At 44.5% G+C, this 13,941-nt stretch overlaps 1 protein-coding gene across 1 annotated transcript in view; it reads right to left on the reverse strand.

Annotated features, from left to right (window-relative positions):
* Positions 1–13,941, reverse strand: part of CAPN8 (calpain 8) — a 121,966-nt gene that overhangs the window by 20,906 nt on the left and 87,119 nt on the right. Inside the window, exons 11-13 of the mRNA XM_007936956.1 lie at positions 6,969–6,980; positions 3,280–3,491; positions 2,089–2,125 (exon numbers count right to left, since the gene is read on the reverse strand). Of these exons, the coding sequence (XP_007935147.1) occupies positions 2,089–2,125; positions 3,280–3,491; positions 6,969–6,980 (261 nt within the window). The remainder of the gene's footprint in view (positions 1–2,088; positions 2,126–3,279; positions 3,492–6,968; positions 6,981–13,941) is intronic.

Raw genomic sequence — 13,941 nt, forward strand, 5'->3', positions numbered from 1 at the left:
GCGGTTCAAACCCACCAGCCACTCCTCAGAAGGAAGGTTGGGCAATCCTACTTCCATAGTGATACTGCCTCGGAAACCCAAGGAGGGGTCGCTATTAGTTGGGGCCGACTCGATGGCACATAACAACAACAACAGAGGAAGGAAATCAGAAGTTCTTGGAGGCAATGGCTCTTTCTGTTCCTTGTAAAAGGCCAAGTGCCCTAACAACATTATACTGGTTGCCTCTATGTGTCTGTGTTGGGGAGGGTGCTGAGAGAGAAAAGGCAGAATTTCCCTGAGACTAATAAGAGGTTGGAACTCCACAGTGCCTTGAAATATTAGGAATCTTTGCATGGCTCCATGGCCATGCCCCAGGACCTTTGGTGGGAAGATGGTGCCATAGATCTGGGGGCTTTTGGTTCCCCAAAGATTCCAGGCCCCAGGTATAGAACAGATGCCCAAAAGCCATCAGACATGAAGGAACCTGTGAGCAGAGGCAGCAAGTTGACTTGTGACCAGACAGAACTTTTTATTGCTTTGGTGCTTCAGAGAACTCCAAGACCTTAAAAGGTGGAGATGAGGAGCCTCAATTATGACCGCTGTCAACTTGGTGCAATGGGGACATAGAATCAGCTTTAAGTTAATTTAGCAGAAAACAAAAAAGAAAAGAAAAAGGTGGTTGAATAATTCTTTCTGAGTTGTGGATCAGAATCCATATCCTCCTCACAAGTACACTGGCTTTTTAACATGTCTGGGACTGGTAGGAAGAAATGCCACTATGAAAAATATATTCTCCCTGGGGCAGTAAAGGTGCTGAACTGGCACCTGCAACTGGGGCCAGGTTAGGGTAGTTCTGAAGAGCTCAGATTACTAAGAGCTGCAAACATCTGGTGCCAGGTATTTTAGCTGACTCAAGGTGGTTAGACTATTGGCTTAAATACAGTGCACCAAGTCCCACCAGCCACTCCTTGGAAGGAAGGTTGGGCAATCTCCTTCCGTAGTGATACCACCTTGGAAACCCAAGGAGGGGTCGCTATGAGTCAGGTCCAACTCAATGGCACATAACAAACAACAACAACAAGTCCCAAGGGACTTAAGAGCAGTCACATCTGTCAAAGACAGGGATTAACTGGAATGAGAAAGAACAGACAATGGGGGCATGCATTTTCTATCTAACAAACTCATGGCATAAACCAACAGGATAAGATGGATCCTTGTTTGATAACTTCTCCTGTATCTGCAGAAATATGAGCTCACAAATTTGATTTGTGCCAAATAGTAGAATATCTCTTCCCCCACTTCAGCCAAAGAGGGCAGAGTCAGCAGCCTGTGGCACCTGCCAGAGGCACCTCCATCTGTTTAGGTAGACAGACCAGAGCAGCGGAAGCTGGATCCATGAAGATACTACTGTCCCACTCTTGGATGCAGTGCCCCTCAGCCATAGTCATAGTATAGGCCTGATGGGAAAGCAGCTGTCAGCATGCTGCCTCCACACACAACATCAGAGGGACAGGACAGTAAAGAGAGGCCTCAAGGGAGGCATAAGGGGAATGAGGTGGGTAAACCTGCACTTTAACCTTACACACTTCCTCTTACAAAGTCTGCTCTAAACTCACCTCCTCCATGGAGCCTTCCCAGACTAGGTATTCACTCCAGCACCCCCAAGGACCACACACACGCAGGCACTGTTAGGTTTAGATTTGTTTCTCTCATAGTTTTCCTTCAACTTTTACCTGTGCTTCCAGCATTTGTCCCCTCAAAGATGGAAGTCTATTCAAGGGCAAGGGACTGGATCTATTTCTCCCACTGCCTTCTCCATCCTGCACAGAAATGCTGAGGCACACGGTGAGTGCTCTATCTGTGCATCTAGCTGAATGGCTGTGTGGGATGCTAAGATTCCTCAGAGTGAGGATGCATTGCAAAGCTTGGGTCCCAGAGCTGTTTCTTTCTCATCTTCACCAGGACAAGCCAGGGCCTAGAAAATATTTGTGGCCCTGAGCAATGAAGTTACCATTTTTAGTATGTAGAGAACACCTACAAATCAATAAGAAACCCCAAATGTCTGCTGTGTAACAACGTCGGAGCTTGGCATCATAAAAGACTGCATACCTCATGTGGGTTTCCATCTACCACATCTCCAATTTCCCTGGAACACAAAGAAAGATAAGTAAGTAAAATGTACGGGTCATGGCTAGGTTCTTTTAGGAAATTCTGACCTTTCTGAGGGATTGGCTTCCCATCCTAGACCTTCGGTTCCTACTAGCACCAAATTGCATAAACTGAGTCTTGAACCAGCATCCCCTCCTTCACCTCCACAATCTTCATTCCACCATGAGGTTTCACCAAAGACAAACCAGTTGCCATCGAGTCAATTCTGACTCGTGGCAACTTCATGCATATCAGAGTAGAACTGTGCTACATAGAATTTTCAGTGGTTGATTTTTCAAAAGTAGATCTCCAGGCCTTTCCTCTGAGGTGCCTGTGGGTGGACTCAAACATCCAGTCTTTTAGTTAGCAGCAAGTGCATTAACCATTTGTACTACCCAGGGACTCCTCACAAGAGAAAAGAGCTGCCAATTTCATTTAGCTTTTCATGGATTCTAGAACTTCCATCTTGGTGGACCGTTCTTCTTGGAAATGTTCTCCCCATCTTGCCCCAGTTATCATTCTTCCCCTCCCCCAGCCTCCACTCCCTGGGAACCCAGATACATAAATCCCTGTTGGAATCAGCTAGCAAGCCCATGAACAAGTGTGTGCATGTGTATGCATGTGCATGTATGTATGAGTGTGTGTATATATGGGCACAAGCATAGGTATGTGTGTGAGCACGTGTGCATGTATGTATGTACACACATGTGTGCACATGTGTGTGTGTGTGTGTGTGTAAGACAGAGGAGGTGGTACTGCCATTTAGATCCTATTCTCTGGGTCTCACCTGCCCACTCCTGCTATGTGGAAGACCCTCTAACCACGCTGCTACTGGTGCTATTGCCATCCATTCTTGACCTTTTTTTTTTTTCAAGAAAACTCCCCTTGTGTTCTATCGACCAAAATGGTAGGGGGCGTCAGCCAACAGGGCCTGGCGTCTGCATCTCAGCTGGCCTGAGCTCGCAGACAGTGCCCCACACCACGGGGCTGATTCCAACAGGGATTTATGTATCTGGGTTCCCAGGGAGTGGAGGCTGGGGGAGGGGAAGAATGATAACTGGGGCAAGATGGGGAGAACATTTCCAAGAACGGTCCACCAAGATGGAAGTTCTAGAATCCATGAAAAGCTAATGATGAACAATGAACACTCACAGGGCGGTGGCCTTCTTCTCCGAAAACACCCTCAAGCAGAACTCGCCATCCTTGAAGGGCTCAAAAGTGGACGGAACCACCAGGTATTCCCCTGGGGGGAGAGAGGCCCGACCAGAGACCTCACGCAGGTTGACATAGGTGCTACAGCGGGCTGAGGGCGGGTGGCACAGAAAGAAGTCCCGGCCCAGGTGTCGGTCAGTGTGGCTCTCCAGCTGCACAGAGTGAGAGTCACAGTCAATTTCTCTTTAAATTCTAGAAGATGGAGGCAGAAGAGTTCAATTTTATGACACTAATTTAGGGCTCACTGGATTTTAACAGTGAGCTAAGCATCAGGAGGCCTGAGTTCCTGCCTGATCTCCCACAGTAGATTCTGTCAGTGACTCATGGCTGGTCAATCACCAAGTGTGTCGTAAGCACCTTTTCAGTGCCAGGCCCTCTTTGAGTCACTGTCCTTGACTGTCCCCATTGCCAGACCCATTGCCTCTGGGCTTCTGTTTCCTCTCCAGGAAAAGGAAGAATTGAACAGCAGGATCTATAGTGTGTGCTCAGCTTCTCACTGGATATTTTTCCTCATGAGTCACTGGCTCATTGAATCCAACATACTCTTTTATTTTGTAGATGGCAATGACCTTCCATGGAGTGTGGATAGAGTGTGGGGGCCCGGGGTTGCCGTTGATCTCCACAGGCCCAAGGCTTAAATCCTAATCCTGTAAGTAAAAGCAACCAGAAGGGCCTTCTCACCTGTGACTATTTGGAAAACTGCTGGCTCTATAAGGTCCCCAGCTGGGAGGCCAAAGCGGCAGCTCTTAAGAGAGCCAGACAGCGGAGGCAACCACAGCCTGGCCTGGTTCTAGGTCCCTCCTTGCTCCCTCAGGAGCTAGGCTGTTCTTGGAGGGGGAAAGATGCTCCCCATTACCCACCTATTTTATTGGGGGAAGAAGGAGGCTGTTGGTGTATGACACAGGCTAATTAGCAACTATAAGGTGCTTTGAAAACACAGGTGCTAGTGTTATTATTGCTGTAATTAAGCCTCCCTGCAGCACTGCATTTTTATGATCAATCTTCATCAAGATGCCAGTGTCAGAGGGCAGGTTCTGATAAGTTGCATGAGACTGTGACTTCTGTGTGACCCGGAACAGAGCCAGGAGGCCTACTCGGGCGTGGACAGTGTCCATTCATGGGCAACAGACCCTCTTAGGACCATATGTCTGCAAGGCAAGGAAGAAAGCAGGGTCACCTGTCCCCACTGCCCTGGTCAGGACTCTAAGGAAACCCCCAACAGCCCCCACTGACCTGGCACAAGTAACCACAGAGCTAGGAATTTCCCTTATACTTTGGGCAGAACAATACTGAGGGCATGAGGTTGTGGCCATGCCTAAGTGCCATGGAGTTCAATGCCATTCTTGCCATCCCTGATGGGAGCAAAGGAAGGGAACCAGCAAGGGAAAGTACTTGGTAGAATTGAGGTGGAACAACCAGCTCTAGTTTGGGCTGGGCTGGGAAGGGAACAAACTGAGTTCCATTTACAATCCAGGGACAAAGGGAGATTAGAGAAATCAAATTTCTGTTTGGGAGGCCAGGGTGGGAATTGGAAGACACTGAGGAAAGAGCTGGGTCCACTCTGCCCTATCAGGGGCTCAAACAACTAGATTCCACTAGGTTCCTGGCCCTCGTGCTGCTCTTGACATGGCTCAGATATCAGTGACAGGATGAGATAGAGCAGGTTTAACTGAGAGTGATTCTCAAAGTGTGAGCCCAGCTTCAGCATCACCTGGGAACTTGTTAGCCATGCCAACTCTGCCCCCACCCACCCCCTTCAGACCTACAGAATCAGTAACTTTGGAGTGGGGCCCAGAAGGCTGGTCCCTCCAGTGGATTCTAATGCAGTGATTTGAGACCTAAAGATCCCCTGACACTTGCAGAGCACAGGATCCATGGTGACATACTGAGGGCACCCTGTGACACTGTTGGGGGACGTTCTACTGCATGTGCATATGATTCCTTCTTCATGTAAATGAAACATTCCTGTTGGGAATGACCAGCAACTGGGCTTAACTCAGATTTTGTTTTGTTTTCTAGTAGTGAAGAGAGATTTTCTCCAAAGTATCCATACTCCCTTATCTGTTTCTCTCCATCATCATTAACCCCTCCTTGTGTTTCTAAGGGAGTATCTCTACAGAAGTAAACTGCCCAATCTTCCTTCCAAGGAGTGGATGGTGGGTTTGAACCACCAGCCTTCTGGTTAGCAGTCAAATGTCTTAGGCACTATGCCACCAGAGCTCCTTCTCCATCATCAGTAACATGCATTTGTCAGACAAGGGAACAGGGTAGACCAGTAGTCTGCAGCCTTGGACTAAAGCATGAGATAACCAAACCTACTGCCTTTGAGTTGCTTCAGACTCATAGCTACCCTATAGGACAGAGTAGAACAGCCCCATGAGGTTTCTAGGGCTTTAAATCTTTACAGAAGCAGACTGCCTCATCTTTCTCCCATAGAGCAGCTTTGAGGTTCCAACTGCTGATCTTTGGGTTAGTAGCCGGAGTTAACCACTACACCACCAGAGCTTCTCAGGCATGGAATAGAGCCTGTGGATTTGTGTTTCATTGACACAAGCTGTAGCTGGTTAAGCTTGAGAGCCCTTGAGAGCAGGAGTGAAAATGAAGCAGGACAAATAGGCCTCTACATAATTAGTGTAATTGACCCCAGCTAGGGAGCTCTGGTAGCATAGTGGCTAAGACACTTGCCTGCTAACCAGACGGCTGGCGGTTCAAACCCACCAGCCACTCCTCGGAAGGAAGGTTGGGCAATCCTACTTCCGTAGTGATACTGCCTTGGAAACCCAAGGAGGGGTCGCTATGAGTTGGGGCCGACTCGACGGCACATAACAACAACAACAACAACAGAGGAAGCCCGAGACAGAACAGTGGTTCACAACCTTAGCTACACATTGGAATATGTGGGTAGCTTATTAGAATACTCAATGCCTGGGTCCCACCCAGAAGGTTCTTATATAATTGGTCTAGGGTGCTACCTGGGCACTGATTTTTGAAAGCTCCCAGGTGGTTCCTCCATGCAGCTAAGGATTGGATCACCAGGTTAGAATTTATTGGGCTTGGCTTTGTGCTGGCTGCCACCAGGAGAGCCAAGGACATCCCCAGATGCACTCACAAAGGTGGCCATGCTGGGCCCCTCCCCAGGAGGGCTGCCCAGGGCTCCTGCCTTCAGCTGGCTGAGATGGATGATACAGCTAGGTAAAGCCTGGGATGGTAGGAAGAAATCCTAGGTGTTAAGTATGATACTGATGTTTCTCTAGCCCAGTTATAAATTATTGAGAAGCCAAAAAGATAAATTCAGTGCTTCTTACTCTTATCAGAGATCAGGGTACTTATTTCTGTTGGTCTGTTGGTCAGATAGGAAACTAAGATGTGCTATAATCATCTTCTTCAGATAAGACCACCAGGTATGCAGAAGGCAATGGTTACTACTGTCCTCTCTCATGGGGGCCCAGCATGTGGGACACAGGATTGTCTTTACAACTCTCAGGGCTAGCAGACTCACTGGGTCATGTGGGAGTCTATCTGTGGAAGAACAGACATCCATCAGAGTAAGGAGATGCTGCTGTATCTGCCCCAAGGCAGCCACACCACTTCTTACCAAAGGGAGGACATCTCTGTTGGCACTCACATACCTCTTTGGGAACCTACAGGGCAGAAGAAAAGAGGAGGTCATCTGAGAGCTCCAAGGTTGTCCCTTTGTGCTTTTACATCCTGCTCCCACATCTTGCAGACAGAATTGCACTCCTGGGCAACCAGGGAGGATACTCATGCTAAAGTGAGAAATGAATCAGCATTTCTGAAACTGGAAAGTCAATGATGAATTTCAAGGCCAGCTGTACAGTACTAAACCCTAGTAATCTGGGGAGGGGGGGTGGAATCTCTACTTTTTCACTTTATTTTGTAGATGTATAATCTACTAGGATCCCAAATTCTTTAGGGGTAATAATCTTAGAGTTTAATGAAAGCTAACATCCTTGACTATTTACTTTATACACATCATAAGGAAAGACCAATTGGTAAAGCAGGGGGCCAGCAAAAATGTTGGAAAGACTCCATGAGATAGGTTGACACAATAGTCACAGCAATGAGTTCAAACGTACCAATGATCATGAATATGGGGCAGGACCAGGCAACGTTTTGCTCTGTTATACATCAGGTGGAGTCATCAGCTAACAACATCCTACAGATCTAACTTCTCACATCAAGTGTTTGGCCAGAGAAGGGAATCTCATTCAAGTTGAGCCATAGTTTATCATTCCCTTGGCTACAGTGATTGGTCCAAGGACATGACCAAGCTGACTCCACCAGAGACTTCTTTAAGATTTCTAAGTTGAAACTAAGGATAGAGAGCTCCTTCCTTTATGGCAATGATATTAGGAAGATTGTAAAGAAAACTAGACTAGGAGAATGGCACTGACACCATCGATGAGATGTGGTGGGAAAACCCTTGAGGCCCTTGTCCCAAGCGTTCCTGCCCTATCCTTGGTTTGGTTACATCAACTGTTGAATTCTGTTTTCACAAGTCTAGCTCAAGTTTAAAGACCATCAAATCCATAGATGTCATGTCAATTCCAACTCACTCAGGATAACCCTGTGTATTATACAGCAGAACTGCTCTATAGGGTTTTCTTGACTATAATCTTTATGGAAACAGATCACCATGCCTATTTTTCCACAGGTACACTGGGTGGATTCAAACCACCAACCTTTCAATTCACAATCAAGAGAAAACCACTTGTGCCACCCAAGGTCTTATTTATTTGCAGCTGAAAATCTTGCCTCCTACAAGGGATCAGTTCTCAAAGTGGAGCCCTCCAATCCCCAGGGCACCCCTATGCCAGGTGAAAGAAGAGTTTCAAGTCCCCATTTCATCCTTTTCCCTCTTCTGCCCATGCCATGGATGCTCTTTGGACCAAAAGAGCAGGAATGGAATTGTTTGTGGTTTGGGCCCATGGGCAACTACCTACAACTCTGAAAAAATAAAATGAGTAAGAACTTGCATCAGCTGGCACCCTCAGTTCTGGAGTACCTGTTTGCAGTTGGCAACCAAACAAACGGGCAACAGAGGAAGAAAAATCCAGGACCACTGTCACACTCTGATTGTGAGTTTAAAGCCAAAATCCTTGTGGAGACAAGACACCCTAGTTGTCTGAGGCAGGAGAGGTCCTCACAGGTATCTTCCTACCTCCCCAGTCCCTGGCTAAAAGCCCTTATGCACCCTCAGCCAGGGTTTTCTTATCTGAAACAGCCACACCTACAGGTCCCAAGGTTCCTGTTGTTCTTGTTAGGTGCTATTGAGTTGGCTCTCACTCATCAAACCGAAAAACCAAACTCACTGCCACCAAGTTGTTTCTGACTCCTAGCGACCCCCTTTGGGTTTCCAATTTTTATGGAAGTAGATTGCCCAGTCTCTTTCTATGGAGAGGCTGGTGGGTTTGAATAGCCAACCTTCTGGTTAGCAGTCAGATACCTTAGGCACTATGCCATCTATTACAACAGAATGAAACACTTCTTGGTCATGCACCATCCTCACAATCCTTGCTGTGGTTGAGCCCTTCATTGCAGCCATTATGTCAATCCACCTTGTTGAGGATCTTCCCTTTTTTGACTGAGCCTCTACTTTACCAAGCATGATATCCTTCTCCAGGGACTGGCCCCTTCTGACAACATGACCAAAGTAGATGAGATGAAGTCTGGCCATTCTCCCTTCTAAGGAGCATTGCAGCTGCATGTCTTCCAGGACAGATTTGTTCACTCTTCCTCGGTATTTTCAGTATTCTTCACCAATACCACAATTTAAAGGCACTAATTCTTCTTCATTCTTCCTTATTCATTGCCCAGGTTTCACATGCATATGAGGTAATTGAAAATACCATGGCTTGGAGCAGATGCATCTTAGGCCTTAAAGTGACATCTTTGGTTTCTAACATTTTAAAGAGGTCTTTTGCAGCAGACTTGCTCAGTGCAGTACAATGTCTGATTCTTGACTGCTGCTACCATGATTGTGAATCCAAGTAAAATGAAATCCTTAACAATTTTAGTATTTCCTCTGTTGATCATGATATTGCTTATCGGTCCAGTTGTGAGGGTTTTTGTTTTCTTCATGTTGATGAGCAATCCATACTATACACTGTAGTCTTGAATCTTCATCAGTAAGTGCTTCAAGTCATCTTCACTTTAAGCAAGCAAGGTGGTATCATCTATATTCCACAGGTTTTTAATGAGTCTTCCTCCAATCCTGATCCCACATTCTTCATATAGTCCAGCAGCTTCTTGGATTATTTGCTCAGCATACAGACTGAATAAGTATGGTGAAAGGATACAACCCTGACACACTCCCTTCCTGATTTTAAACCATGCAGTATCCCCTTGTTATGTTTGAATGACTGCCTCTTGATCTATGTACAAGTTCCTCATGAGCACAATGAACTGTTCTGGAATCGTCATTCTTTGCAATGTTATCCATAATTTGTTATGATTCACACCATCAAATGCCTTTTACACAGGTAAACATCTTTCTGGTATTCTTTGCTTTCAGTCAAGATCCATCTGACATCAGCAATGATATCCCTCATTCCAATGTCCCTAGGTAGTGCAAATGGTTAACACCCAAAAGCCAAACCCACTGCCATTCAGTAGATTCCAATCCATATAACCCTGTAGGACAGAGAATTACCCCATGGAGTTTCCAAGGCTATATAAATCTTTATGAAAGCAGACTGCCTCATCTTTCTCCCATGGAGAAAGATGCTGATAGGTGCTTCTTCCCACTGCTCAGCTGATAGGTTCAGAACGACAGCTCTTTGTTTACCAGCTGAATAACCATTGTACCACCAGAGCTCCTAATGGTTAACACACTCACTGCTAACTGAAAGGTAGGTTGGAGGTTCAATTCTACTCAGAGATACCTCAGAAGAAAGACCAGGTGATCTACTTCTGAAAAATCAACCATTAAAAACCCTATGGAGCACAATTCTACTCTGACACACATGGAGTCAACATGAGCTGGAGTTGACTAAAAGCAACTAGTAACACCCAGTGGGGAGAGAAATACTTTGACAGGCATCCTATTAACAACATGACACCATCAATATGCTTTGAATCCACCCTGCCAAGACTCACTAGCAGGAACTGAGCCAGGCAGGCAAGGTCTCTCAGCAGCACAAATCTGGGACAGCTAAGTAGGAGTGCCGGCCTTAGCATTGCCCACTGGTGGATGAAAAGGGACAGCCTCTTTGAAATGCAGGCTCCTAAATGCAAATGACAGACCTTCCTGGTGTGAGCCCATCATCATAGCAGAAAGATAACAGGAGAGAGAGAGAGAGGAAGCTGAACAAGCAGGACTCTCTAGCGTTCAGGTACCCTGGCTGCCTCTCAATCAGTGTCAGATTTTCAGCCTCAAATCAGACTCCAGTTTGCAGACTGTTAAAGCCAAAAGAGGCAGACACAGGACTCAGAGTAGGGAACTTCCTACCTCCCTGTACCACCCTCTTCAACCTAACTTTCTAAATGCTTCCAATCCCAGATGTCATGCTCTGAATTATATGCTCTGGCTATAGTACAAGGACCACAGATCATATGCATTAGTGTATTTTATAAGAAGTTATAATTTAGCATCTGAAAAATTGGCATGCTATTACATTTTTGTTAAGTGCCATTAATTTGCTTCCAATTCATAGACACCTGATATATAACAGAACAAAATGCTGCCGCATTCTGTGCCATCATAACAATCATTTCTACGTTTGAGCTCATTGTTGCAGTCACTGTGACAATCCATGTCACTGAGGGTCTTCCTCTTTTCCACTGACCCTCTTCTTTACCAAGCACGACGTTTTTCTCCAGGAACTGGTCCTTCCTGATATCACATCCAAAGTACATGACACAAAATCTCACAATCTTCACTTCAAAGGAGCATTCTGGCTGTACTTCTGAGACAGATTTGTTCATTCCTCTGGAAGTCCATGCTATATTCAATATTTTTCACCAACACCATAATTCAAAAGCATCAGTTCTTTTGCAGTCTTCCTTATTCATTGTCCAGCTTTCACGTATATATGAGCTGATTGAAAACATCATGGCTTGAGTTAGGAACACTTCATTCCTCACAGTGATATCTATCCTTTTTAACACTTTTGAAAGAGGTCTTTTGCAGCAGATTTGCCCAATGCAGTACGTCATTGGATTTCTTGACTGCTGCTTCCATGAGCATTTATTGTGGATCCAAGTGAAATGAAATGCTTGACAACTTCAATATTTTCCCCGTTTATCATGATGTTGCATATTAGTCCATTTGTGAAGATTTTTTTTTCTTTATGCTAAGGTGTAATCCATACTGAAAGCTGTAGTCTTTGATCTTCATCAATAAGAGTTTCAAGTACTCTTCACTGTCAGCAAGCAAGGTTGTGTCATCTGCATACTGCAGGTTGTTAATCAGTCTTCCTCCAATCCTGATGCCCCATTCTTCTTTATATAGTCCAGCTTCTCAGATTATTTGTTCTGCATCCAGATTGAATAAGTATGATGAAAGAATACAACCCAGACCCACTTCTTCCTGACTTTAAACCATGAAGTATCCCCTTGTTCTGTTCAAATGACTACCTCTTGGTCTACGTACATTTGCATGAGCACAATTAAGTGTTCTGGAATTCCCATTCTTTACAATGTTATCCATAATTTGTTATGATCTATACTGTTGAGTTACTTTGCATAATCAATAAAAGACAGGTAAACATCTTTCTGGTATTCTTTGCTTTCAGCAAAGATCCATCGGACATCAGTAATGATATCCCTTGTTCCACATCCTCTTTGGAATCAAGCTCAAATTTCTGGACGTTCCCCGTCAACAGTTTTTAAATTATTTTCAGCAAAATTTTACTTGTGAGCTCTGGTAGCATAGTGCCTAAGGCACTTGACTGCTAACCAGAAGGCTGGTGGTTCAAACCCACCAGCCACTCCTTGGAAGGCAGGTTGGGCAATCTACTTCCGTAGTGATACTGCCTTGGAAACCTAAGAAGAGGTTGCTGTGAGTAGGGTCTGACTCAACAGCACATAACAACAACAAAATGATCAATGCTATTGTTCAATAATTTCTGCATTCTGTTGAATCATCTTTCTTTGGAATGGGCACAACTATGGATCTCTTCCAGTCGGTTGGCCAAGTAACTGTCTTCCAAATTTCTTGGCCTACATGACTGAGCACTTCCAGCATTATATCATTTGTTGAGACATCTCAATAGGTAGTCCATTAATTCCCAGAGGCTTGTTTTTCACCAATTCCTTCAGTGCAGCTTAGACATCTTCCTCCGATATTATTGGTTCTTCACCATATACGACCACCTGAATGGTTGAATGTTGAACAGCTCTTTTTGGTCCAGTGTCTCTGTGTATTCCTTCCATCTGTTCTTGATACTTCCTACATCATTCAATATTTTGCCCATAGAATCTTTCAGTATTGTAACTCAAGGCTTGAAATTTTTCTCTTTTCAGTTTGAGAAATGCTGAGTGTGTTATTCCCTTTTAATTTTCTAACCCCACTCCAGGTCTTTGCACATCTTATAATACTTCACTTTGTCTTCTCAAGCCACCCTTTCAGATCTTCTGTTGAGCTCTTTTACTTCATCATTTCTTCCATTTGTTTTAGCCACTCTCTCTTCAAGAGCAGGTTTCAGAGTCTCTTCTGACATCCATTTTTGTCTTTTCTTTCTTTCCAGTCTTTCTAATGACTTTTTGCTTTCTTCATGTATGATGATATCCTTGATGTCATCCCACAACTCTTCTGGTCTTCAGTCATTGGGGTTCAATGCATCAAATCTATTACTGAACTGGTCTCTAAATTCAGGTGGGATATACTCAAGGTCATATTTTGGCTTTCATGGACTTATTTTAATTTTCTTTAACTTCAACTTGAACTTGCATATGAGACATTGATGATCTGTTCCACAATCACCCTCTTGCCTCATTCTGACTGATGATATTGAGCTTCTCCATTGTCTCTTTCCACAGATGTGGTCGCTTTCACTCCTATGTATTCCGTCTGGCAAGGTCCACATATATATTCATCATTTTTGTTGCTGAAAAAAAGTTATTTCCAATAAATAGGTCATTGTCTTGCAAAATTCTGTCATGTGATCTCCTGTGTCATTTCTATCACCAAGGCTGTATTTTCTGACCAATGACCCTCCTTCTTTGTTTCCAACTTTCCCATTCTAATCACCAGTAATTATCAATGCATCTTCATTGCATGTTTGGTCAATTTCAGACTTCACAATTTGGTAAAAATCTTTAACTTCTTTATGTTTGGCATTAATGATATTGTTCGATAATGTCTGCATTCTGTTGGCTCATCTTTCTTTGGTGCATAAATTTGAAAAATAGTAGTATTAATTGATCTTCCTCATAGGTGTATGGATATTATCCTATCACTGACAGCAGGGTACTTCAGGATGGATGTTGAAATGTTCTTTTTGACAATGAAAGTGATGCCATTCCTCTTCAATTTGTCATTCCCAGCATAGTAGATCATATGATTGCCCAATTTATTTATTTATTTATTTTCCTGTCATATGATCTCCAATCCATAATAGGCTTTTTTTTTTTTTTTTT

This window comes from Orycteropus afer, unplaced genomic scaffold (assembly GCF_000298275.1).
Source record: "Orycteropus afer afer isolate SDZICR_OR568_19922 unplaced genomic scaffold, OryAfe1.0 scaffold00039, whole genome shotgun sequence".
Taxonomy (NCBI): domain Eukaryota; kingdom Metazoa; phylum Chordata; class Mammalia; order Tubulidentata; family Orycteropodidae; genus Orycteropus; species Orycteropus afer.